The sequence below is a fragment of the Chaetodon trifascialis genome, chromosome 23 (assembly GCF_039877785.1).
Source record: "Chaetodon trifascialis isolate fChaTrf1 chromosome 23, fChaTrf1.hap1, whole genome shotgun sequence".
NCBI lineage: Eukaryota > Metazoa > Chordata > Actinopteri > Chaetodontiformes > Chaetodontidae > Chaetodon > Chaetodon trifascialis.
The window spans coordinates 13,125,376-13,150,953 of record NC_092078.1 but is presented as its reverse complement, the minus strand read 5'-3'; the positions used below and the strand labels follow the sequence as shown (position 1 = coordinate 13,150,953).

Below are 25,578 nucleotides of genomic sequence, written 5' to 3'. Positions count from 1 at the left end.
TTTCAGGGGTAAAACATTATCCCTCATTGAATTGACCAAAATAAATGGAGATGTCAGTGCAACATGGACTACATCCCAATGTCAACGACTTCCAATTCATTTGTTACCATGCAGCACACAACATATTTCAAACATGCCTATATCACAATGATATTATACAATTTTGACATCACTGTATTTTCATATAGATCTTCGCAAACATACATCATAGAAACAAACAAGGACTAGACACACGATGCCATTGGGTTTAGCAAAAATCATCTCATTAGTGTTCCACATGAATACAGGGGAGAGCGCGAACGCAGTCCCCCACTACCAGAAATTATGCAGTCGAGATTCCCACATTTGGGGAATTCGCAGGGGTCAGCACAGCCGAAGTGCAATGGCTAAGCCTCGCCCTGGGTGAACCACCTTCTTGATCATGGTATCTCCCCTGCCAGGTAAGTATGAGTTGCTTTGGTCCGACAGAGAGTAGTCTATCTGCTACATACGGACCAGACTCACGGTGACGCGGACATGAATATTGATACACTTTGAGACAGAACACAATGATAACACTACTTTGCTTTGCGGTACCACTCGTATAACACGTGTTTTAAAATAAAAAGCACGTTATCGGAGTAGTTCGCATTCTTAAATTTTCCCATAATGCTTTGTGGCACTGTATTATGTGTCACATGGAAAGTTACTTCCGGGTTTTCACTTTTGCAAAACAATATACACATCTGCATTCAAATAACCCGTCCATACGATCCTCAAGTCTCACTTGCTAAAATGTTGCACAAGTTTTTTGGTTTGGTGTCACTCCTCGACCATCCTGGACAGTGACATACTGAACTCTCTCTGATAGCTTCAATATAAACAACGTGATATTTCTGCAACTTCCCCGTTAGAAGCTGAGTTAAATCGTAATGCAGTCTGTATGACCGTCCACTGCAATGGATAATGAAAATAAAACAGCGTCGAAATCAAATAACGTGACATAAAATCTGCCGTGACGCCACATAAAAGCGCTTTTTTAAGAGGGTCGCATGCAGAGAGCTTTGGCGCCACTTGGTGGAGAAGAAAAACAACTACACCCTCACACAGTGACACTCCAGTGAGGGCTGCAGTAGGCTCTTAACACCGACGTTAGCGCTCTTGGGTTGCGTAAGCTATGTTGGACTCGTTCCAACACAGTTAAAAACATCAATTTGGACTTCCCTGGGAAAGACAACAACGCGTGAAACCTTTCTTTAGGTTGCATTTAACGGCCCATACTTAAGAGAAACGTGAGGGCACTGATAATTTGAGAGTTAGATTCCATATCACCTATTAGGAGTAAAACGCCATTTCCGTTAATTAACCTTGTAGCAATTAGCCTCATGTGACCGTAAATACGACGTAAAAAGTCAACTTTTCCTCACCTCAACTGCAACACACAAAACACAAAAGCGTTTAAAATAAGTTTCTTCAACTAGCTACACAGGTTTTGTGAACATTTTCCAGGTAGAAAACTCACCTGGGATGATGAAAGATGAGGGCCCGAAGTGCGCCGCTGTTGACATAACAACTCTCCCAGCAAACTCCAAAAACTTGCCTCCGCTTCACTTGACACTCATTCCTCCAGCGGTACAAGCTGTATGTCACAAATGTTTTGATAAATATACTACAAAAAAGATTAATTATCGGAACTAAGCCAACGTTACTTAAGTAAAATGCAAGTACGGACACGCAAACAAATCAGGTAAAATGTTTCTGACAAGCTGTCTGACGGCCACGTAAATTGACCGGAAACAGGGGTGAGAGGACGCAGACCCGCCCCCGAACGTTGTTTTTAAAATATTATTGGTTAATCTGAAAAAACTGACTGGTCCTGGTGCAAATGAAATTTAGAAATATAAAAGCAGAAGCACATCAGCACATTAAAAGGATATACATATATATTCTTTAAAACAAATGTTGGGATGAAACGTAAGCGTTGTGTAACAAAGCAGAAAATTAAAAATGAGAACAAACAAAACAATAGAGTTACATTAGATAAAGGACACATAGTCATAGTAGTAGTAAATATAATAATATAAATATTATTATACAACTGGTCAACGATTTGTTAACTAAATTTTTCAGTCTGCCATCGTTCCCATGTGAGTTCTGTAGTCCTCACAGTGATTATCCCAACACCATGTGAATGAAGAGGTCACCAGTACACTAAACACTCTCACTGCAGAACCAGGAGCAACTCTCAAGGGCCAATGTGGAAACCCTCTCCAAACTAGAGGCTCACTGCAATTGCAAGAGCCTTCAGATAAAGACACTTAAAGCTGGGGTTAGAAACAAGTGGAAACTGACGTCTTGAAGGTCACATCGGCCACACTGCTGCTCCACGTTTTGCTTTCTAATCGTTGGCTGCACGTTTAGCCAGGTAATTACCTGCTAAGCCTCTCTGATGGAAGGAGGTCAAGAGGAGGAAAAAGAGAACTGGCAGGATATCGTGCAGCCATTCACAACACAAGTGGAACACTACTCAAGGAGGACGAGAAGCGCTGCGCTGCTCTTGTTTTCTTTTCTCACCTTTTAGGAGAGGGAATTAAGGTAAGCAAATTGCAGAGAAGTGACTGGCTTCATATTTGGGATGCTGGGAGGAAGTGCTTTTAAATTTGAGGCTTTTGCTAAACATGATTTTTAGCCTGGTGTGTCCCAAAAAGCATTTATGGAAATATTTCTGCAGCATGTCCAAGCATGTATATACATTCTGTAACTAATGTGCAAGTTTTTTTGGATACATGGTTTATGCCTCTGTTTATCCTCAGCATGTCCAAGGCGGGAGAGCGAACACCCTCGACGACTTCTGTTGATTCAGCCTCTACAGATGGGTAAGAGTATAATATATAATTTATGTAGTTTTCCTGAGTGTGAGATTCTTTAGTTGAACCACAATAAAAAAAAGCATGTTAAGTGGATCTTTTTAGTCTGTAGCAGTAAAATTCATTTATTTAGTTTGCTTTTATGCATCGATCGTTGAGAAAACTTTTCACCACACAATCAAGGTGTTGACATGTAAAGTCTGCATTTGCCCATTTGCTATTCATTGTTTGATTTTTCTATCTCATAGCAAAGACAGTGCCAAGGGCACCCCGTCAGGTTCAGTCTCTGAAACGCCCAAGAAATCATCAAAGAAGTCCAAGAAAAACACAGAAAGTATGAACAAAGTCTACAACTCTGTGCTCAACAGTGTCTTTGGGGCGGTAAGTAGCTGACAGCCACGTTTTGTGATTTAAATCTCATGTATAGTTGAGCTGGATGAAGCCATCCTCTTCTTGGCTATGATGGTAGATGACCTCTGCTGTGTGCTGTTGACCTTTGACCTATACCTCAAGACACCGTCCAAACACTTTGAAGTTATAGCTCAACTTAACGTTCAACAACAATTCTCCAAATCCTGCCTGATTTAAACACACTTTTATTCAATAAATGTGTGTTCGCTGTGTGAAGCTTTTCCTCACGGACAATTTAAAGCACTTTGATCTTTTGATAAAAGCCATGAGCTGAGAAAAGCCTGAGGTTTACTTCAAACTCTATGATTTAAACCATGAAAGATCTAAAGTTGCGTAGAGCTCTGCAATACAGTTGCTACTCATTCCCAGTTACAGGCACTGTATGTCAGATGTGCAGACACCAGAGTCAGAGGTGAGGGGGAAGTCAGGCAGAGTGCTGTTCCTGATCTTTTTCGAGCTGCTATCACTAAGCCTGCTGTGCTGTTGTATTAGCAGCTCATTAGCTGAAGCTTAATGCCACACGTCATTGGGGTTATCCAAATGAAGAGCGCTGCCAAACACTAGTCTGATTCAATTTGAAAACATTTCCCTTTTTCATTGTAGATATGTAATGTTGTGGAATAAAGCACATGACACTAGTATTAGGATTGCACAGTGCACATTCATGTTCCAAATGCAAAGAATAGACTGACATATCAACATGTTCTATTACTGTTTCTGCAGGACAGAGAATTAGCTCAGGCTGAGCTGGATGGTAAGTGTCACTGCCAAGTTAACCTGTTAATAACTGCATCCTGGCTCCACATCATTCCAGTATACCTCTAGTTCTTGCCCATTTTTTTCAACTTTCTGGATTTCTCTCCCAAAAAATATTTTTTGTTTTTTAAATCTGCCAACCTGGCTGTTAATAATTTCATGACTGATGTTGCATCAATAGCCCAGTCTTCAATCATTCGATAAACAACATCTGGACCTGCGGCTTCTGACCTTTCTTACAGAGTTGCAAGAGGCCTTCAAAGAGTTCGACTACGATCAAGATGGATACCTGAACTACAAGGATGTGGCTGAATGCATGAGGACCATGGGATACATGCCCACAGAAATGGAGCTGCTGGAGATAGTACAACAAATCAAGATGAGAAGTAAGGCTATTAGAGATCCTTTAAAAAATATAGAGAATGCAAGCACACAATGGCTATGAAATATTCATTGCACATGGAGTTAAGCTTGCAGTTATGAAATGAAAATTAATGATTTTACTGAATTGTTTTTCTAAAATGCTCTACTTTGAATATGTGCTCACATAAAAAGATGCTTCAGCTGTATTTTGCCACTGAGCCTCCTCCTCCTTTCCTGGCTCCTGACATCTGTCCTCTCCACAGTGGGCGGGTTGATGGATTTTGAAGACTTCGTTGAACTGATGGGGCCCAGGATGATGGGAGAGACTGCTCACATGCTGGGACTCAAAGAGCTCCAATCAGCCTTTGTACAGGTCAGCCAACTGATAATAAAGCAGGCTATGTAGTTACTAAATTACAGCAAAGGGAAAGAGAGGGTCAGTCAGATGACGTTTATCTGTGTCAGCTGATATATCAGACCTAAAAAGGACTGGTTGTGTGCCTAAATTGCAGCAAATGAAAATGTGAATGAAAGTAAAACCACCTTTTCCTCCTGTTTCACATCATTTTCATCACTTTGCCTCTTTTTAAAAGTTTGACCTGGACGGAGACGGAAAGATCAACCAGGAGGAGATGAAGGAGGCGGTCAAGTCGCTGCTGGGGGAGAAGCTGAAGAAAGGAGAGCTGGAGGAGATCTTAAAGGAGCTGGACATTAACGCAGACGGAAACATTGACTTTGAAGGTGAGAATAAGAGGTTCAGCCTCCAGCACTGAGTGTGTGTGTGTGTTTCACATTTAATGCATGAGTACTATGCACTAAACATCGCTGGCTCTTTGCTGTTTGGTCAGAAAAAGGCAGCACTGACTCAATTTGCTCTGTTTTGTCTCCTCTTCAGAGTTTGTGATGATGCTCTCCATTCGCTAAGCTGCTGAGGTGACTGACAACGAAGACAGGACACACTAACACAAAGTTAATACAGCTAACGTATCTTGACAACTTGGTAACGTGTGTAATGTAGATATAGACAACAATATAACGTGTGCCTAACTCTGTATTAACTGTATGAACGATGAATTGTTAAAGGAGTCAGAGTGATGCTGTGTGACTCATGCATCAAAAATGATGCATGCTGTCAAGAAGGAATTATTTTGGTATAGACGCATGAAATTTTTGCAGCGATATGACATGTAAATAAAACTGAAATGGTTTGCTATTTTAATAAAGAAATCAAAATGATGTGAGCTTTCTAAACTTGGCTTTCAATTAAAAACTGCACTACTGCAAGACACAGTGATTATTGAATGGACAGATCACAGTTAAACCTCTCAAACTGACTTTATTCCAAAAGATTTATTACCTCCAGGTCATTGTCAAACAAAACGATAATGTCATTATGATCTAGAGTATATAAGTTAAATATAAATTAAATCCATTGTCAATTGTTAACAACAACGCAGGTTTGAGCTTTGTCAGGTCTTCAGAACTGGAGAAGCATTTGCACATCCAAAACCACGGTGCAGGTGCGTCCGAAAAAAAAAGTCACATTTCAGAATAAAATCCCACATCAGGCCAACATTTGATGCTGGCACTGGAGCTAATCGAGCTTACCTCCAATTTGAAATCTACAAGCTTAACACTACTGGTAACTTAATCGGCTTATTGTTATAACATCAAACTATATGTGCACACAATTCAGAAAGATCTGCAACATGCAGCACATGTAATCTGCTGAAAGGAAAGTCTCGTTGTCAGACAAGAAACAGAATAATAATGGAGAGATACTCGGCTCCTAGAAAGCATAGAGTCACACTGGAGTCAGTGTTTCACAGGAGGAGGAGAGATGGACGAGGCACTGGCGTCACAGGAGTCAGGAAGCAGGCCTCGAGTCGGGCTCTCTACATTACGCCGTCTCCTGCGGCTCACTGACTCGTCTACTTCTCCTCCTCCTGGGGGGAATGTTTGCTCTAACCTCTGTAAACTTCGTGACGATCAGAGATACCATCCAAAAAGCAGCTTTTGTAAACAAATGCATATAAGTCTTCCAAGCATGAGAAAACTTTGCTGAGTTACTTTGAACATTTTATGCACATCGCGTGGTGCTCACATTGGCAGGGTTGAGGGTCTTCAGGTGTCCCCCCCGGATGACACACACTAAGACTGGAAGCACTCACAGTACTGTAGGGTAAGATGCCGCATTGGATTAAAGCTCATACCAAAGGGTATAAGAACGCGCGTTGTATCATCTCCACAGCTTGGTGAGACTATTGCGGATAGATTCAGTTTGTTACTGTATACTGAAGGTATATTTTAAGTATCTGTGGCAAGTTTGGACTGACATCATGCATGGGGGTGTTGTCCATTGGTCACACTGCAGTCACTCAAAATCACATCACAACGTCCTTCGATGTACAGCCCAAAACACAACACATGGCTACGACACCTTCGCCTCTCGTCTCTCTGTCAGCGCCAGCCTCTACATGCTATCAAACCTCTCAATTTCCCTTCTTCTTGTAATTTCTCCTTCATTGTTTCATCTCTTTCCACTTTCCGTCAGACTAAATGGTAGAAAGGTAAAGATGGATAAGCTTCTATTTTGTCTATCCGCGACTCACAGCGCCTTCGCTGAGCAGCAGGGTAACCGCTCGGCGAGTGAGGCTCGACGACGCTCGTCTGTTGTCTACAGCTCGTTGGTCAGCTCATCAGCAAATTCAGCCATGATGTCATGCACCCAGATGTCCCTTTCTTCCTGTGAAGTGTCGACCAGGAAGACCGTAAGCTTCCTGTCCCAGGGGTTAGTGGCTTCATGAACGGCCTCCAGCTGGGCCACAAGTGGTTTCTTCTCCACGTGGTTCCTGAACACGATGGACGCTTCCTCTGACCACTGCCTCGGCTTCAATCCTACAAGGGAGACAGGTACAAAGGTCAAGCTCACTTTAATGGTAATTATACAATGTTGGCTTTTAATACTAACACTGTATCATTGTTGCTATAAAGTGAGTACAGACATCAACAAAAATCTGGGCTTTTCCCGCCAATGTGCACTCATTTATTACTTGTTAAAACAATTTTGGCCAAAATAAGGAAGGCAATGATCGGTTATTATCCCTCCTGACAGGTATTAGAGTCAAGACTCAGGTGGAGTTTTGCAGCTGTGAAAGAAGTACTGCCTTTACTTAAGTAACATAACAATATAAGAATGTAAAAATACTCCATTACAGGAGTCCTGCATTTGGAATCTAAGCTCAGTAGCAGCGCAGAAGTATCAAAAGTAAATGTACTGTTGGTTGAAGCAGATCTATTTTGCATAAATCAGTCAAAATAGGGCAGTTTAACACTTAAAAATGCATTATTTTATATGTCAAATATGAATCTGCAGAGGTAACAAGTAACTATTGCTGTCATTTGAATATAGTTGAGTAAGAATATAATATTTGCCCCTGAGTGTAGTACATTACCTTCAAAATAACACTTAAGCAAACATAGTTACATTTCACCACTGGAGTGTGGACACGACCTTGGTATGAGCCTTCAGACTTGCTGTGGTAGAGCTCTGTGTGGATGTCCACTCTACTCACCGGCCAGCTGAGCAGTGATTCCCTGGAACGGCAGCTGTCTGAACTCTTTGATCAGAGGTCTGAGCTGGGTACAGCTGACCAACTCGTGTTTCCCGTAGTCCAACTCGTACACAGACACCAACCCATTGGTCAGAACTCCCTTCACTAACACACGATGCCAGCTGTGAGACGAGGAAGAGGGAGAGTGGATTTTATTCACTTTCTTGCTTTCAGCAGAGCTGTCAACTTTTAAAGGCAGCATCCAGACGGCTCAGGGTCTTTTTCAGCTGATGCGCTGAAATCAAATCACTGCTTAACTCACTTGTTCTCCACTTTGGCAGCATATATCTGATTCTTCTCTATGTTGAGTGGTTTCTGCTCAGTTTTATTGTAGTAGAGAATCATCTCTCCCATCAACACCACCAGTTTGTACATATCTCTCCAGGGCTGCAGCACAAAGTGGCCCGGATGGCACGCCACTGACACATAGACATCCATGTTGTTTCCTGAAGAAAAGACACGTGAGCACACAATTAGGCTTCAGTAAGGCAAAATACTGGACTGAACTGCACACTTTGGGATGCTTTTGTCCTTAACAACTGCGTTCTTCATTACCTGCTGGGGGCAGTTCTAGTAATGGTGGCAGCTGGAGGGAGGATGAGGGGGATGACGGTGTCTCTGGTGGGCTAGTGGTGGTCGTGTTGCCTCCTCCGCCTCCTCGGGGTCCTGACAGAGCCCTCCTGAGATGAGGCTTGGCTGGGACAGAAGTTGACGCTGGACTCCCATTAGTGGAGTTACTGCTGCTGGAAGTCTTAGAGGATAAAGTGGGTGTGGAGACCTTGGCAGGGCTGTGAAGATAATTTAACAAACAATGTGTTCATTTAATTGGTTTATTCATTCGGTGTATAAGGTGGTTGGACAGTGAGGGGATGATGCAGGTGAATATAAAGGCAGCAGGAACCTGTGGCTTGTCAGGAAAACATCTGGTCGCTGCTTGAACAGGTCAGACTGGGCCATCTGATGATTGAGGCTGCGGGCCGGGTCGTGGAAGCTCTTGTCGGTGAAAAGGTGGACGTAGATGCAGCGCTTGGTTTCATCTACCTTGGCAACCTTGTGGGGCGGATGTCAAGGTGAAAGTGGAGGTACATGAAGAAGAAAGACAGAGGGAGGATGCAACAAAGCAAGCACAGTGGTGGAGGCCAGAGGGAGGCAGAGAGGAAAATACTACGAGAGGTTCTTGAGTAAGTGAATGTGATTTTATCACTCTGACAAATGTTAAGAACCGAACAAAACAGTGAAAGAGACATCAACCTTTTCACGTCAAAGGTTCCCTAATAAAGTGGCAGCAGTGTACCTTCATGCTACAGTCTGTGGTGTTGAGCACTTTCTCTCGAAGCCACTGGACAGCATCTGGAGTCCAGGATCCAACACTGACAGCCAGGTCTGCTAGACAGCACTTCACAGCCTGAACACAGGTTGCCGGGTGTCATTTATAGCATATGTAGGACTGTATGAGGAAACTGCCCTCACTACAGCAGCACTATGAACACATCATTGTGCTCGACTGTTTTACTCGAGGACACAGAGGCTGACCTGTGGTGGGATGGCCATGAGGTCACGGAGGAACGGCGGAGGGATCTCTCTCAGCTCAAACACCTCTACAGAAGCCTGCACACCCACATCTATGAACAGGATGTCCAGCACTCTGCTGCCGTGAAGGTTGGTGATCTAAAGACAGAAACGTAGACAGGAAAACCTCTGATTTTTTATATGGAGGAACAAAATAAATAAAAGAGCTTTCATGCGGTATGTGACAGTATATATGATGGCTGTTCCTGTTGGCACTTTTTGATCTTTGCCCTCATGGTAGCTACACCTAGCTCTGCTGTGCAATTGTGACTTTAATCCTTTTGATAGGCCGGCATCAATCATATGTGGATTTGGTTAATAATTCACAGTCTGTGAAGTGCTGCGGCGCCCTCTTACCTCTACACGGGACCATTTGCCTTTGTAGCGAGCCAGGCATCCTTTCCCACAGAAGGGCCTAGACACCAGGAACTCTGATGTTACCTGAAACACAAATACATGTCATCATGACATCTTTATCGACACACTTTGGTTAAATCTAACTGTACTTCCTCTGGATTGGTGAGTTTACTATGTGCCACTGCTGCTTTATGACTGCAATAAAATAATACCATAAAAGCACACATCAATATTTCACAGGTCCACCCAGTCTGCTGCAGGTGTACACTGAAGTGACATCAAAAATTAGGACTTTAGATCTGTGGTTACTTGGGCTCAATGTTGAAAGAAATTAAGATAGCATATAGAAGAACAGTTGCTTGATGAGAACATCATTACACACCAGCAGAGGGAGTTGCCCTAACAGATAAACAACATACACAACTATGGATTACAGAACTGGATATTAAATTGAGAAAGTTAATGTCTGACCCTCCTTCTGACTACTAACACAAAACCAGGCCATCTGGTTGGTTAAGGGCGTGGAAATCATCTGTATGTAATGACAATGACGAGCATGAAAATCTTATTACCTCCCTGCATGCTTGATGATTTCAAACACAGTGTGTCTAGCCTAAAACACATGACCAGACTCCACACTGTACTTACCCAAACACTGACGTAAAGTGTTACTGAGCTGCAACTACGGGCTTTAAAGGACAGCAGTGGCACATCTAGAAAAAGCACCAGCTCCACTGCAGCGCCAGCAGATTAAGTGGCTTGGTAATGTCTTAACTCCAGATTATCAACCTAATCTCAATCTGTCCACAACACAGCACGTCTGAAAGAAGCAACGCAACACAAACACATTCACAAAACGCTTATTAAGATCAGCGTGAGAGTTGTAGTCTATTCCGTTGACTCCTTGTGAATATTACACATTAGCACATGACAAAGGAAGGGGCATATTTTTCTCTTCTCATTTCCAGTCAGGAGTTTGCAACACATTGGTATGCATCCCATGTGAGTTCCAATTAGATCCAGACCTATGGGTCCACCATGAAATCAGCCACAGTGTTTGTTACATGTACATCTTGTAGGTCTCAAGTTTTAGTGATGTTAAAGGATGAATCTGATGCTATTCTACATTTTTTCTTATTGTCAATATATCACATGAAAAAGACCAAAAGCAACAATGCATTATTGCATCTCTCTATACTTTCAAACTAATGTCCAAAAACACAAACAGTGTATTTTCTGGGGCTATTTTCTGCTGTGGATTACTATTACATTACTATTACTTGCTCAAGTGAGTATTATGGCAGCAGGACAGTGAGTGAGGCATTTAGTCAAAGTAAACTGACGTGCCTCTTTGGCACATTTTTATCACCAACTGAATAAAAATAAAAGCTTTTACAGCTTCAAAAATGCACAGGGACATCAGATGTAGCATGGCGCTAACCTGTGAGTGGAAGTACGTCTCTATACTCTCCAGTATCTCATTCAGCTTGGCAAGGCCTCTGGAGGGCAGCTGGCAGTAGATGGTCCCATCTGAACAGACGCTGCTGACCGTCACGTTCATATAAGCGCTGTTCACCTGACGAGAGGCAGCGATAAGAGTTTAGTTTGCTGCACACACACACACGCTGACTCGACCGCACACGTGGACAAACTCTCCTGTACCTGTAAGGGGCTGGCTAGCGTCTTGTCCTGCAGGGCCTTCATGCAGGCAGCGTTTATGTTGACATCATCATCCTGCGACGTGTCGTACAGAACAACGAGAGGGGTCTGCCCTCTCTCTAGGATCTCAGCCAATAGGATCCTTCCACTTGCCATTGTCTCAAACTTCTTCAGCACAGCAGGCTCCTGACAGAATGGCTCCAGGCCTAGAAACGAACACACACACACACACACACACACACACACACACAGTTGGAGAAATACGATCATGGCATAGGGGAAAACAAAAAGGATACAGCAAGGATGTGCTTGTTTTCCTTTGATTCACTATTCAAAATTACTGGACTGATGACGTGTTGATGATGAGTTCAGACTCACCTGCCAGTTTACACTTTGTCGCCTGGAAAGGCAGCTGGAAAAACTTCTCGTGCAGCTCAAACACTTTGGTTTTGCTGATCACCTCTGAGAAGCCATGATCCACATAGTGCACCTACAGAGTCAAAGGCAAACGACAGGGTCAACCAGATTTCCTCTCATCTTAAAATCTTAATTACAAAGATTCCTACAAAGTGACCAGTGTCCTTGGTTATTTCCTTGACTTCTCACCTTGACCTTGTCGGCCATGACTTCGCACACTTGCGCCCTCAGAATCTCCTCCTCCTCCTCGGCCCTGACAGCAACAAGCTGGCCCGAGGATGGAGATGACAAAGGAGAACTACTGCCTTGTTCTAGGCCGTAAAACTCCCTCATTTCATCCTCCATGGACTCCTGGGCATGGGAGTAACCCTCACCAATGTACCTGAGAGAGGAGGAGGCACAGACAGTGAGAGATTTATAAACTGTTAGGTCTTACAGCACATTCACACATAAAGCTTTCTCCTACCTGAGTATAACTGCATTGGTGTTGGCGGCTTCCACCACGAGTACAGAAGGGTACTCCTCTTTGGGGATCTGCAGAGAAGGCACTGCATGGTTACTGAGCCTCCTCCCCAGCTCCTGCCTCACCCTCAGCTCCTCCTCACTGACTGAGGAGTTCCTCCTATTACAGTTCTCATCCTCTCCTCCTCCACCTCCAGTGCTGCTCCTCCTGTACAAGATGGCCCTCTTGGGGTTGTCAGGCATCGGGTAGTCGATGGTGCAGATGTCAGAGAGAAGGTGAAGGTTCTCCAGGACATGTCCAGGCAGCTTCGTCTTGTAAATAGATAATATAAAACATTATAAAAAATATATTAGATGATGCATTAGATGCAGCTCATTCCAGAATTTGGCAGTGGCATTAATGTGACAGTGTTTCAAAATGTCACTGACTTTGTAGGTGTCCTGGAAGAGCTTGGGCAGCGCATGCGCCCACAGGCCATTCGAGTACTTCACCAGCAGCTCCTCCAGTTTCAGCTTCAGGTCCGGGCTGAGGGTGGCAGGAGAGGAGGGAGGGCTAGGGGACGAGGAGGACGATGGCGGAGACTGAGGAGAGCGAGAATCAGAACGAGTCAGATGGGCGCTGGAGGGTCTCTGCTGGGCAGGTGACTGCGAGGGTTTGTCTGTGGGGGTGTTTGAATTCAAGGCAGGGGCAGAGGTGGAGTTTGGGGTAGGTGAGGGGGAGGATGTAGTGGTGTGTTCCTTGGCGGGGTAGAGTAACAGCTCTGATGGGTTGCTGCTGCAGGTTTTCTCTACCTAGAAGAAAATTCAGAGAACTCATTAGAAACAACATGTCAAGAAACTCATTAGCTAAACGTTGTTGTTTACATGACATTATTTAGGTACTTGTTCTTGTTAATAGGCATTTTTTTGCTTTACCTGCCCTTCTCTGGTGACCAGTGCTCACACACTTCAACTGTGCATTATGTTCTCAAATGTACTTTTGTGCTTTGTGTGCCTAGGGTCTCAGCACTGTAGTCTGCTTTCATTATCTTATGTGTTCTATAACTGCCAGTGAGGTGCTTTACAGGTACAACATATGACATCATAACCTATGCAAAGTAAACTGTACAAGACAAAAAAACTACAGTAATAAAGGGAGTACATACAGTACATATGTGTGTCCAGGTCTCCAGGTCTTTGATAGACTCAGTGGGCAGATCCTGTTTGTACAGCTCTCTGTAGATCTGAGGCAACTTGGACACCCAGAATCCATTACTGTACTTCCCCAGAATCTCCCTGATGCGACCCTGGACCTGCTGAGGGTTGTAGGGTTTTCCTTTATCTGAGCCGGGGCTCTCATTCAGATTCAAGGGTGCTGGATGAACGAAGGAAAAACACAGAAGGGCAATTACTGCTTCTGCAACTTTGATCTTTCATTCAGTATTCATCCAAACATCATCAGTGATGGCCAAAACCATTTCTAACTTAGTTACACTAAAAATATCTCAGATATTAAAGCGCGAATCCCTAAAATGACAACAATCAAACTGAATATATATCAGAATGTGAAGCATGGTGTAGGTACTGCACATTTTCTAAACAGGGATCTCACATTAATGGATAATGTAGTAACCTAGGCCCTATCTTTACATATGTTGAGGTCTAAATGACAGACAGGTACAAAACATTTTGGAACTGGTGCAGTAGATAGTCTCAGCCGGCAGCTGGGAAATGGCTGCAATGGCTGCAACATAATCCTTTGTGGCAAATGCACCCATCAAAGTGCGTCCACTGAAAGTGCTTGTTTTGCCACTGACGGGCTCAGATTGTTATTCTAAGTGTGTATGGAAAGGATCCCTACAGAGACGGACCTTTTCAGACAGTCCTGTTATATCGCTCTCTTCGAAACCACCACACTCCTTTTACAAAAGCAGTAGTTTTACCGAGCAGAAGACAGTTTCTGTGCTACCGCTGCCTCAATTGGTTAATCTGTTTGAGATGTTGCGTGATTTTGATCTTTTGAAGGGTTAGTTTGGATCAGAACTAACTTCTTCCTCCATCATGGACGTCTCTTTAAATTCAGGAAGCACAGACTCTTAAATCAGTCAGTATACACCTTAACAGTCTCTTTTGTCTGTAGGGGCCTGATATAAACATGTCGAAAATGAGCCCTCAACATAGTATATCCCTCAAAGCTATGCAGTTTATTACATTCCAGCGCTTTCCCCTTGGCTACACAGGCCATAGCCCTTCATCTAGCAGGCAACATGACAACAAACACATATTCAGTTGAAGTAAAGACATGTAGGAGAGGAAGTGAAAAGGAGGGAGGTTCACACAGACATCTGGGTGCTGACTGAACCTCAAAGCTTTTAAAATACAGTTCATGTCAGCAGAAACATCAGGGAACTAACTGAGATGGGGCTGCTGTTTGTTTGCTTTGCACATCACAGATATCATGAAGGTCCAAAGGAGGACGGATGGATGTGATCCGATACTTCAGCACAACACAGCTCAGCATGAAACTGGAAAACTGTTACCTGGGTAAGACTTAGATGTTAATGTACTCCGGTGATGCTGAGAGGAGCTGGCCTGCATTTGAATGATCTGATGTAACACAGGTCTTGTTGACATTTCTTTTGGTTTGGAGGACAAAAAGCTACACAAAAAAGTATTTTTAGCAGAATACAAAGCAGCCTGTCCTACTTACGACCAGTCTGTTGGGGGTTTCTGGAAAGGTGAGCATGCACCTCCTTCTGAAACCGTGATGGGAGGGTCATCCTCTTGTCTGACCTGGACACAAGAGAGCAGAACAGGGAGTAAAGTTACTTTCTATAGGCTCTGGAACAGAAGACGACTGGGAAGGAGGCAGACCTTTTTTTGAGCCTTGAAAAGCTACAGCATTGTCCATCCATCATCTATGTGCACACTTTAAAAAAATAATCGCTAAATTCCGCCTTCAGATTTAAGGCTTGAGCAGGTCTGGCTCTGTGCTGCACGTCTGATCCTTAATCTCTTATTGGGCACAGCACATTGTGGGATCTGTAAAAGAAAAGGACTCTGGTAACACCTCAAAGTCGAACCAGATAACCTGCTAAAGTTCAGTGAAGGTCTTTTTCGGTTTGTCCTCAGTACCACAACCATTAATCAGACTGTCTCATCTCCCATTGGTCGAGAACACAGAGTCACAAAACACAGCACACTGGGTACTGCACTGCACTGCGCGTAGCATATCAGATGCTACCTCTCAGACCTCGTCAGCGACAAACTGAGAACGCATGCAAAGATTTCTACACGGTGCAAAATATCCATCTCTTTTTCCACATCCTGATTTTAATTTCAGTGCAGGTCAATCTCAGCCCCCTAAACGATTCAGCGACTGCTCTGTTTTTCTCTTTATTCAGCCTGTCTGTCTTTTTTTTTGTTTCTCTCTTCAGTGGCTCGCCATGGTGCATAGCTAATAATGGCAGCAAGCGATCAATAAGAGCAAAAATGCCATTTACTTTGTGACCCTAAATGGCTGCGAGAGGGTTTAAATGACTTTACTACACATACATTTGTGCACTCCACTGACCTAAATGAGTTGTTCATTGTGGCTGGAGGAGAAACTACAGCAGGATCAACCAACACTGATGATTCTCACAACACTTTTTTGGACACCCAGGACTTTCATTTAGATATTGCTTCCATTATTGTGAATTTCTTGCCAAAGAAAGCTGTGACTTGGATGTGAACATCTTTGTTGTGGTACTTTGGTTTTGAGAAGCACAGCCTCACCCTCATGCTTTCTCTCTGCAGGCAGCAGCAGCATTTCCCTGAACACTCGCTGAAATCTCCCACCCAGAGATGTTAATAAAAGTATTTAAACTGTAAATTCTATGCTGGTTCTCTCATTTCGTTTGCTGAATTTACCATTTGTACTGCCAGGCATCCCATAGTGCATCTGCAGACACACACACAAATGATGACTGTACTGTCCAATGGAAGATCTAGAGGGATACAGAGAGATGTGCTGATTCACTCTGTGTCGGTTTAGAAGCGTTAATCTACCAGAGAATAGAGTGGGGATTACAAAGGGCTCACATCCCCCCTGCTCTGGGCTCGTGTCCCCTGCCAACACACCGGGCTTCCCACCCTGCCACCCCATTGTGCTGCGGAGGGCCAGCGGCACAGTGGACACCCATGGAGACACTGACAGAGGACTGATGTCAGTTGTTTTCACAGTGGACAGACGAACAGGGCCGTGGATGGATGGAAGTGGGAGAACCAGTCAATGAGCTGAATTAATCTTGACTCAACGTTTGATGAAAGCAGACAGATAATATCTCGCTATGCTTCTAGATGACTTCTTCGGTAACACTGAATAAGGTTTTTAGCTCATTCAGAGAGAGAGTATAAGAGAGAGAAATGATGGAGATCAAATAAAGACACAGAGGGAGGTGAACAATGACCGCATGGCAAACATTTAGAGGAGGAGGTGAAGAGAGGAGAGGTAGAAAGAGGAAATGATCATAGTGAAGGGAGGACAAACAGAGAGAGAACCAGAATAATCTAGAGAGCACATCATCAGCCCAGTGCTGAATAAGCAGCAGCGGGGAGGCTCTCTGCATCAGAAACCAGCCTCAGTTCAATCGCCCTCCCATTCACCAGCAGCCTATTCTGATTCAGCTCAGACCATACAGGTGGGGGGGACATGTAAGATTAGCATTGATTTTCATTGACTTTTGGCTGTGGTTTGGACTAAATGGTGGACAGTGGGAAGATAATACAAAAAAGTGGTAGAGACATGGAATCCACCACTGTAAAATATCCCCAAATGACTGCACCCCCGAAGATAACTACAACTTTTTGATTTCTGGAATAGCCTGAGTAAATCTACAGGAAATGTTCTGCCATGAGATCTGGAGATCTTTTCTGAGCATGCTGGCCGTTTGCACATTCCTCTGCTTTGATTTCCTGAGCAGCCCACTTATAACTGTGCTATAAAATCCCACAACTATGTGGAGCTTCAGCATTGGGATATGAGCTACAGTACTTTCACACTGAAGGCCTGCAACAAATCACAGCTTGAATGAGAGACCTGAGAAGCTCCTAAACGTTGCCCTCACTCACTTCTCTGCAGGTGGGTTCCCTTTCCTGTTGGGTGTGTTCTGATTGGACATCTTGTTCGGATGCGCACCAGTCTTGCCCTCTGACTGGCCATCCCTCATGTCCCTTGCCTGTCTGAAGTCTCCATGTCCTGCCCCTCGGCTGCCGCCTCCTCCTCTACCCCCGCCTCGCCCACGGTGGTTCGGCTGCCTCAGAGAGGTTTGAGGTTTGGCTGCACAGAGAAAGAGAAGGCAAACAAGAGAAGTAAAAAAAAAAAAAAAAAAAAAGGACTTTAAGTACACACATACTCCAAGATGAGTACACACACGCACACCCTGACTCAGCTAAATCTGATGCTGAGACAGGGCAGCGTGTCTGTGTGGAGGGGACAGTGTCACTGATATTTGTAGATGATGACGATCATAGCTCCAGTCAGCAAGGCAAGAAGCAGCACCAGCACAGTATCACATATTAAAAAGGACATCAATTGAGAAGTTGAGGAAACTCTCTGCTAACTAAACTCTGGATTCATCAGTATAAATTCCCAACAGGATTGTGTAATAAATGGCTGAGGAAGGTCAAGGAAATACACTCCTTTGCTTGCTTGCTCAGAGTTCGATGATAAAACCGATACCACTCTCAGTTCACTGTGTTAACTATGCAGCTGGAGCAGGGAGTCGATTAGCTTAGCTTAGCATAATGACTGGATGCAGGGGAAAAGGAAGTCACTGCGCTCAAAGAACAGTTAGCTGCAGCACATATGTAACTGTGAATCCACAACTTGTCCTTTTTGCATTCCCGTTTGCCTACAGATAAAGCAAATAAGACTTAACATGTTAATTCGTGAGCTGCAAGTGATGTTTTTGAATTCTGTAGACAGCCAGGACCCCTTGTTTCCAGTCCATATGCTAAATCAGATAATCAGCACCTGACTGTAGCTGCTCCATAGTTAATGCACAGACGTGAGTGGTATTGTTCTTCACACCTCTCAGCGAGAAAGCAAATAAATATATTTCCTAAAATGCTGCGATAGTGATTAATAGCTGAAGGGAAAAAGACAAAATTCAGGAGCCTGTGGTTACACTCAAAACATTTAAGGTGAATGAAAGAGTGTGTGTAGATATGAACTGCTGGACAATAGCATACTATATAAGATAGCACACAATATATACTGTAAGTATGCCGTATACTTTGACCCAGAAAAGATAAACAATAGAAATTGTGTTTTTGTTGAGAACTCTCAACCCTAATTGTGCGATCGAGCCTTAGCAAGTTATAGACCGGTAACATCTCTACTTGCTGCTAACAGCAAGTAGCAGGATTATTCTACTATGATTACACAACTGTAATCTGTGATGTTCAGTAAAAAGCCTAAAAGTCAGAGTCAGACCACCCTGGCACGACACCTATCAGTCCAGCCCCTCATCACTCTGATGTTACATCATTCCGGCACAGCATGGCTGGCTTGCATGACATCACATTTCCGCTCAGTGACATCAGTCATCAGAATATCTTGTTGTGCATAACCCTTAATCATCTCCACTCCCACACTCCCACCTCTTTTTCAGGTCTTCCTCCCACTGCCTGCTCTTTTATCATGACTCTTGCATTCGTCTCGCTCTTCTTCAGCAGGATCTAGAACTATCTGCTGCTCCCTCACCCTCTCTGTTCTTGCTGAATCTCATTAAATCTTTCCAGTGACAAAACACACCGAGCAGCTTCATCAGCCTCCGTCTTCAAAACTCATCAAAAAGGCTATTTTGATTTCTACATCTTATGTACTTTTCTCTCTGAGAGGATATGCTACTCATAACCTAGGAGCTACGGGCAGTCAATCTATGAATAAATCAGCCAATTAATTAATCAATAAAACTTCCAGACACGCATAGATTGCAGAAACTCAGCAGTCACACACACACAGGCACAAGCTTAAATTCACATGCAAATATAGGCAAGGACAAGCACACGCAGACACACAGTCAGAGCAGACGCCGCGTCACCTCACCAGCATGGACACACAGTCCCTGGTCTGTCTCTGCCTGAATATCAATATCCTGGTGAGGCGGCGGAGGAGAGAATAAGAGAGAGAGAGAGAGAGAGAGAGAGAGAGAGAGAGAGAGGGAGAGAGGGAGAAAGACAGACAGAGAGAGAGAGAGAGAGAGAGAGAGAGAGGGAGAGAGAGAGAGATGGAGAGGTTGACTTGTGAATCAGCTGCTCCTCGCTTGCAGCTGAGTCTCAGCTGCTATAGGCTGCATTAGCCTCAAATCTCAACACCCCACCCTCTGTCTCTCTCTCTCTCTCTCTCTCTCTCTCTCTCCCAGACTCCCTCCATCCCTGTCATCGGTTACCCCCCTCCCTCCTTCCCATTCCACCATGCCTCTGCTTCTCTCTTCCTCCGACCCTCTCCTCCCAGCACCGCCGCCTCCCACTTCCTCCTCTGATTCTCCGAGAATATTCTGCAGCATCGCAGTCTAGCGGAGGCGAATGAAGGAAAAAGCAATCTGCGTACATGTTTCTGTACGTGCACGTGTAGTTTTGTGTGTGTGTTGAGCGAATAAAGTGACAAAAAAGATGACGTGCACATACAAACCTGGTACACCTGCATGTGTGTATGATATTCTCAGTGTCTAAGGAAGCGCAGGTCTCCTCAGAGCAACACTTCAAACAGGCCAGTCATTCACGCATAAAGTGCCGGGCTGCACCGCAGAAAGCATCTGCTAATGTTGCATTGTCACAGTCCTGATACGGGCACAGGACACTTTCTAGTTCTCTTTTACTGCAGTGCTGCTGCACTGGACCACCAGCCCCAACAGTGTCTGGATAAGGTTTGGAAATATTCAGGAAATTGAGCGGTTCCTGTGGATGGATACAATAAATATATATTTCCAGGCTACAGTGTACTTTTGTAAAAATAAGTTAAAGTGTGATAAAAAGAAACAAGGGGCAGAAAACAAGGCTGCTTTGTCATCACCATTATGCAAACAGGAGGGATCATATACAGCAAAGATGCAGTCAGTATTGTTATTGGTTCCTTCTTTTCAGCAGGGCCATACTGTAGCTACCGCTGAGGGCGAGTTAGAAACATTTTATTTAGCATTAGAAATAGAATAGAATGGATAATTTAACTCATGACCTTAGTATTTCTAAAATCCTGGCTGCAGCCCTGACCATGAGTGCAAGTTCTTATGACCTCTCATGTTCTCTGCATTTCTGATTATTTCTTCTGTACTCACAGAGTCGTGGGAAGCTGTGGGGCATTCTGTGTCACGCCACATGTTCTGTGTACCAGTGCTGATATTCCTCCAAAGGCTTGCATGTGCGCCGAGTTCTGCTTGCTATGTTGTAAAACATGATTTTAATAGTGCTGCCGAGTGGTCATTCATTCACATCTGAATGACTTTCAAATCCTTTATAAACAGAAAATGTTCTATTCCAGGGTTTGAATAACGGCCCAACACACCCAACATCAAGTGTGAACCACTGAGGGACAGAGCTGCCAGACTATTCATGACTCCAGTCCATATTTATCTGCATTTCTTAAATAAAAAGTTCAATAAGGCGTTAATAATGATTTCAAATTAGTTTTACAATGCACTATAGATGTAGTAGATGTACATTTTAGCAGTAACTGAAATAACATTTAATCCAATACTGAACTGATTTAAAGCCACCTTATGCCTCAGTAAAAGTTAGCCAGAAACATCTGTGTAATTAGATAGAGGTAATTGTGTGTTTTCCAAGAGAGGCTGGTAAAAGGGAAAGTCTATAAGATTACCAGTGGTATGTGGATCTTGTGAAACTGGATTATAGTCTCCTGTTGAACACTGTAATGGCAAACCCATGAGAACCAAAACCACTGCCTTGACAATTCTGTTTCTCTCAAAATTACTCAATATGTTAGCTTATTTTTGTAGTTGTTTAGCCTCCTTTGCAACCTAAATAATGCTATTATCAAGTTCAATAAAAACAATTTGTAGACACACATATTTAATTATTATCTTTAACATAAGCTGAAGAAAATGGCTGTGTAGAACGCTTATGCTTGCAAACGCCCCAGAGTGGTGGCCCACAGTCTTACCATTGAGGACGAGTTGGGCTGCTGGTTTGACCCTCATTTGGGTGTTGACCAGGTGGGGTCGGCCTGTCTTCTTGGAGCTGCGCTGACGAGCCACCACCTTGGCTATATGGGCCGTCTCATTGGCCCCTGAGGCGAAACACACCATCTGGAGAGATGAGTGCACAGACAGACACTGATATCAATAAAAGATTCATCACATGGTCGAGTTATTACCTCCTATTAACACAGAACTCCGGTTAATTAAGATGTGCATAATACCTTTAAATACCTTTTTAAGTCCAACATATTTAAATTTCTCCTGTCATAATGTCTGGTGAAAATAAGTCCAGAGTAAGATGTGAAAATATTCTGGCTCGACATGCTGCTCTGCTCACTGTCTCTCTGATGTCCACCCTTCCTCTCACTCCTCTCCTGATAATTTCACATTAAACTTCATGAATTAAAGGTTTAATTTGACTGAACCAGAGTTGGCACAGTGGAAAGATGAACTAAGACAGTTAAGGTGAGTTTTATTTTGTGTCTGTTGATCTTGAATGAAGTGCGTTTTACGATGATTAAATGACTGTTTCTGTGAATGGAGTCTGGTGGCTTTGGCGAGAGCGATACAGCAGTTGTTTCTGGTTAAACACAACGGACCTCATTCTTTAACAAAAAGGTCTATCTCTGCAGGGATCCTTTCCATAATGTTGTCAGACACTCAGAATAACAACGCGAGCCTGTCAGTGGCAAAAACAGGCACTTTTAGTGGACGTCCACTGATGGTGCGTAAATGCCTGGAGGGATTACACTGCAGCCCGTTTCACAGCTGCTGGCTGCAGTGCTCCCGCTCAATATTGAACAAAGTTCAAAAATTGTTGTCCCCATTAGTCGCTCAGACACAAAAACATGGGAAAATAGGATCCATAAATACAGATAATGTTTGACTGGAATTTCTCCCATTTACTGAGGATACTGAAATCTTCTAGGGACACGTGGACAAACACCAGTGTTTTCTAATAGAAAACCTGCCTCACACAGCGACACACCACAGAGAAAACAGACAGAGGAGAAAGAATAAAGAAAGAGTGGTCTTATTTAATCATGGCTGAATGTGTGCGCACATCTATCCTCCAAACCAAGCATCCTGCACCAGACACACACACACCTCTCCAGAGCGGTTGCGCTCCATGCGCACTAAAGACGGCATGCTGGCGAGTAGTGCGTCCAGGTGGTTGTGTCCCATCTGCTTGTGTGGTATCTGCTCCCCGGTCAGCTCTTTGTACTCCGACTGCAGGCGGGTCAGTGACAGTCCGCCTTTGTTGGCCTGGAGGACGGCCCGCAGCATCTTCTTCACCAGCTCCACGTCAGCCATCTGTAAAAAAAAAGTCATTCCATTAACTAGCCCATTTTTATATTCGCCTTTCATCAGTTTTGTTTTCCCTGAACCGTTTAAGGCAGGTCCGAGAACGACTGCTGCTGATGATGATGATGCACACCCTTTCAAATTCGCAATAGTTGGCACATAGACTGAGTTCACCCCATGTGCCAGTGGCTGACTGGTCAAGCAGGTTTTTATCAACTGATTTTGAAAGCAAACTGTGTGTTTCACTCAGGCTCAAGGCCTGCAGCAGACTGCAATGGCAGCTGGAAATGTTGGTTTAGAATGTTTGTTTTTTATGTAGAGCCATACACATAAAGGTATTTGTTTTTGTTTTTTTGACAGTCATTGTCTATGATCAAAACAAACAGGTCTCTATCACATCTATTGTTCTCAAGGGCAAGAAAAGCTGATTTCCAATGACCATTTCCACTGTTCTATCAAACATGCAGGTATTTATCTGTGATTTTACTCACTCCAAAATTCTGTGTAGTTTTTCAAAGCCACAAAGTATTACTCTAGCCCCCAAGAAGCATTTTGGTGAAGGGCTTTAGGTTAAGATGTCACTGATTTCCACCTCTGTTGAACACCCTGCTACATTCCATCTCCCTGCAGGGAAACACTCAGTTTGTCTGCAGCCAAACCAAACCAGCCTTCAGAGGAATTCTGTACCAAAGTACAAGACTGATCCATTATGATCTTGGTGAAAAGTGTAATAACGATTTCATGATGTCAACATGTACCCAGTGAACCTGAAGTAAATCGGGACTCTCGCGGACGTGGAGACACACCCTCAACAAGAAGCTTCAACTTTCCGCAGAGGTCCGTCCAGTTTTAATGAAGTGACCAGCCGATATCAGTCCTCTAAAATGATAACACTGTTTAACTTTCACAGGTAGTCTTTGGTATTTCTGCTCTGCTCGGCCAGCAGGAATTCATCTCCTAAATTTTGCATTGTTATAAAGATTATTTTCGGAAAGACACCCTCGTTTGTAATTCAATTACATCCCCTCTCGGGACTTTTCTCTATGCCTTCAGTTGAATAATTTAGGAATATACATGCAGGGTATTCCTAGGTGAAAAAAGTCGCACTGAAAATAAGTGAAAGTATCTTGTAAAATTTACCTGGCTAGTCATAAGGGAAATGTTGCAGCATTAGCTGAATTTAAGCCACTTGTTGATATGGCCACTTTGTGCAGCGCAGACTGCAGACGGGACAGGGAAACTGTGAATGACGTAACTCGTCACACTTCGACTCCACACCCTCCATCGGGACCAAACTATGTGGATGAAGTTTGCTCGTCTTATTTAGTTTTCTGAACAGAACTGTGCTTAAATGTGCCGGACAGACCGAATGACGCCGGCAGAACGTACCAGGTGCAGTGTACAGTCAGCTTCGGCAACGATACTGCGCTTAATATCGAGCTAAATCCTCCTGCCACCTCCGGGAAAGTGGCTCGTCAAACTCGCTAGGAAACGGACCGGAAACACATAAATGTTGCCTTCATAATAAAACTCAGAGACTCACTGAATATTTTGTGGTCGGAATAGTAGTCACGCAAGTTAGAATTTTGAAAGTCACAACCGGAAGTCGAGCTTTGCGTCCTCGTTAGCTTGAGGGCTCTCGAGCCATCCCAGCCGGGAGTGTAGAGACACGCGAAATAAACACCCGGCAAAACTTTGCCAGGAATGAGTGTTAGAAAAGTCCAAGTGAAAAAGCTACAAAAACTTTGTACCTTGCTTTAAACAGACACGGATGGTGAAGTCAGGAGCTGGTCCACTTGCTGTCAGTGCTGTCGCCGCCACAGGGCTGAGCTGCGGCCGGACCTCTGTCCCCGGAGTGTCTGCCAGCCGGTCCAGGAACAGCCTCTCCTCCGCCACCTGATTGGTCGACTGTGCACAGGCTTCTGGCTAATTACACGTCAATACATGCATCCAGGGGACATCTCCTGTCCAAGCACAACCAGAGATCATTCACGTTATGTTTTCTGCAGTAATGAGTGCTGGGCCTGGAAGTTTACTCAATGCAGTTTTTAAGTAACACACCCAGAAAAGACGAAAGACAAGTCCAAACAAACCGGTATTTTTTCTATATAAATTAATGGTGCATCTAAAAGTTATTAACATGACTGAAGAATGTATAGATTGCTTTGATTACCAGACTAATAGTTTAGTATAAGTAAGTATGATTGCCAAAGACAATTACCTCAGTCCACATCCAAATATAATAATTAGAATTATAATGGACTAAAATAACAACTACTAAATTACTTAAAATCTGAAAACACACTGCTATATAGAAAGCCCATAGCTCTTACTTGTTTATCTACAGTTATTTTACTATAATTAACAGAAAATCGGCAGTAAAACATGACCAAAAAAAGACACAACACCACACAATATTAGGTCCTCAAGAGGAAGACCATGAAGAGCATGTCAGGACAGTAAATGGTCAAAAGAGAGGTCCACCTCATCCAGTGGGCTCTAAAAAAAAAAAAACACGCGTCAGGTGTGAAAAGGCCTTACGGGTGGAGGGGCAATTCAAAATATCACCTTTTAAGTAAAAGGTGGGTGCAGCCACCAGGGGCGCTAATTTCCACTTTTCTTCTTATCTTATCCGGA

General features: G+C 43.7%; 2 protein-coding genes and 1 non-coding gene across 5 annotated transcripts; 1 reads left to right on the top strand and 2 right to left on the bottom strand.

The window, feature by feature from the left end:
• Positions 1–284: 284 nt before the first annotated feature.
• LOC139351862 (U1 spliceosomal RNA) lies at positions 285–448 on the bottom strand. Its single transcript, XR_011603603.1, has one exon. It is a non-coding gene; the product is annotated as a U1 spliceosomal RNA (small nuclear RNA).
• A 2,024-nt stretch (positions 449–2,472) lies between these two features.
• LOC139351495 (calcium-binding protein 2-like) lies at positions 2,473–5,339 on the top strand. The gene is made up of 8 exons (XM_070993429.1): positions 2,473–2,574; positions 2,793–2,855; positions 3,095–3,227; positions 3,981–4,011; positions 4,256–4,399; positions 4,640–4,749; positions 4,970–5,117; positions 5,272–5,339. Exons 2-8 carry the CDS (start codon positions 2,794–2,796, stop codon positions 5,298–5,300), a joined length of 657 nt encoding a protein of 218 aa, XP_070849530.1. The 5' UTR covers positions 2,473–2,574; position 2,793; the 3' UTR covers positions 5,301–5,339.
• Positions 5,340–5,694: 355 nt separating this feature from the next.
• tdrd7b (tudor domain containing 7 b) lies at positions 5,695–24,820 on the bottom strand. 3 transcript variants are annotated; one of them, XM_070993622.1, is made up of 20 exons: positions 24,693–24,820; positions 22,744–22,950; positions 21,600–21,744; positions 17,546–17,753; positions 15,144–15,226; positions 13,600–13,808; positions 12,884–13,246; positions 12,459–12,766; positions 12,182–12,374; positions 11,954–12,065; positions 11,579–11,781; positions 11,358–11,492; positions 9,917–10,000; positions 9,524–9,658; positions 9,285–9,395; positions 8,892–9,040; positions 8,546–8,778; positions 8,253–8,436; positions 7,952–8,112; positions 5,695–7,274 (listed from the first exon to the last, which is right to left on the bottom strand). In XM_070993622.1, exons 2-20 carry the CDS (start codon positions 22,948–22,950, stop codon positions 7,054–7,056), a joined length of 3,444 nt encoding a protein of 1,147 aa, XP_070849723.1. In that variant the 5' UTR covers positions 24,693–24,820; the 3' UTR covers positions 5,695–7,053. The 3 variants fall into 3 exon arrangements, with proteins under 3 accessions (XP_070849723.1, XP_070849722.1, XP_070849721.1); XM_070993621.1 differs by lacking the exon at positions 24,693–24,820 and adding an exon at positions 24,082–24,225; XM_070993620.1 differs by lacking the exon at positions 24,693–24,820 and having other exon boundaries at positions 22,744–22,968.
• Between the last annotated feature and the right edge of the window lie 758 nt (positions 24,821–25,578).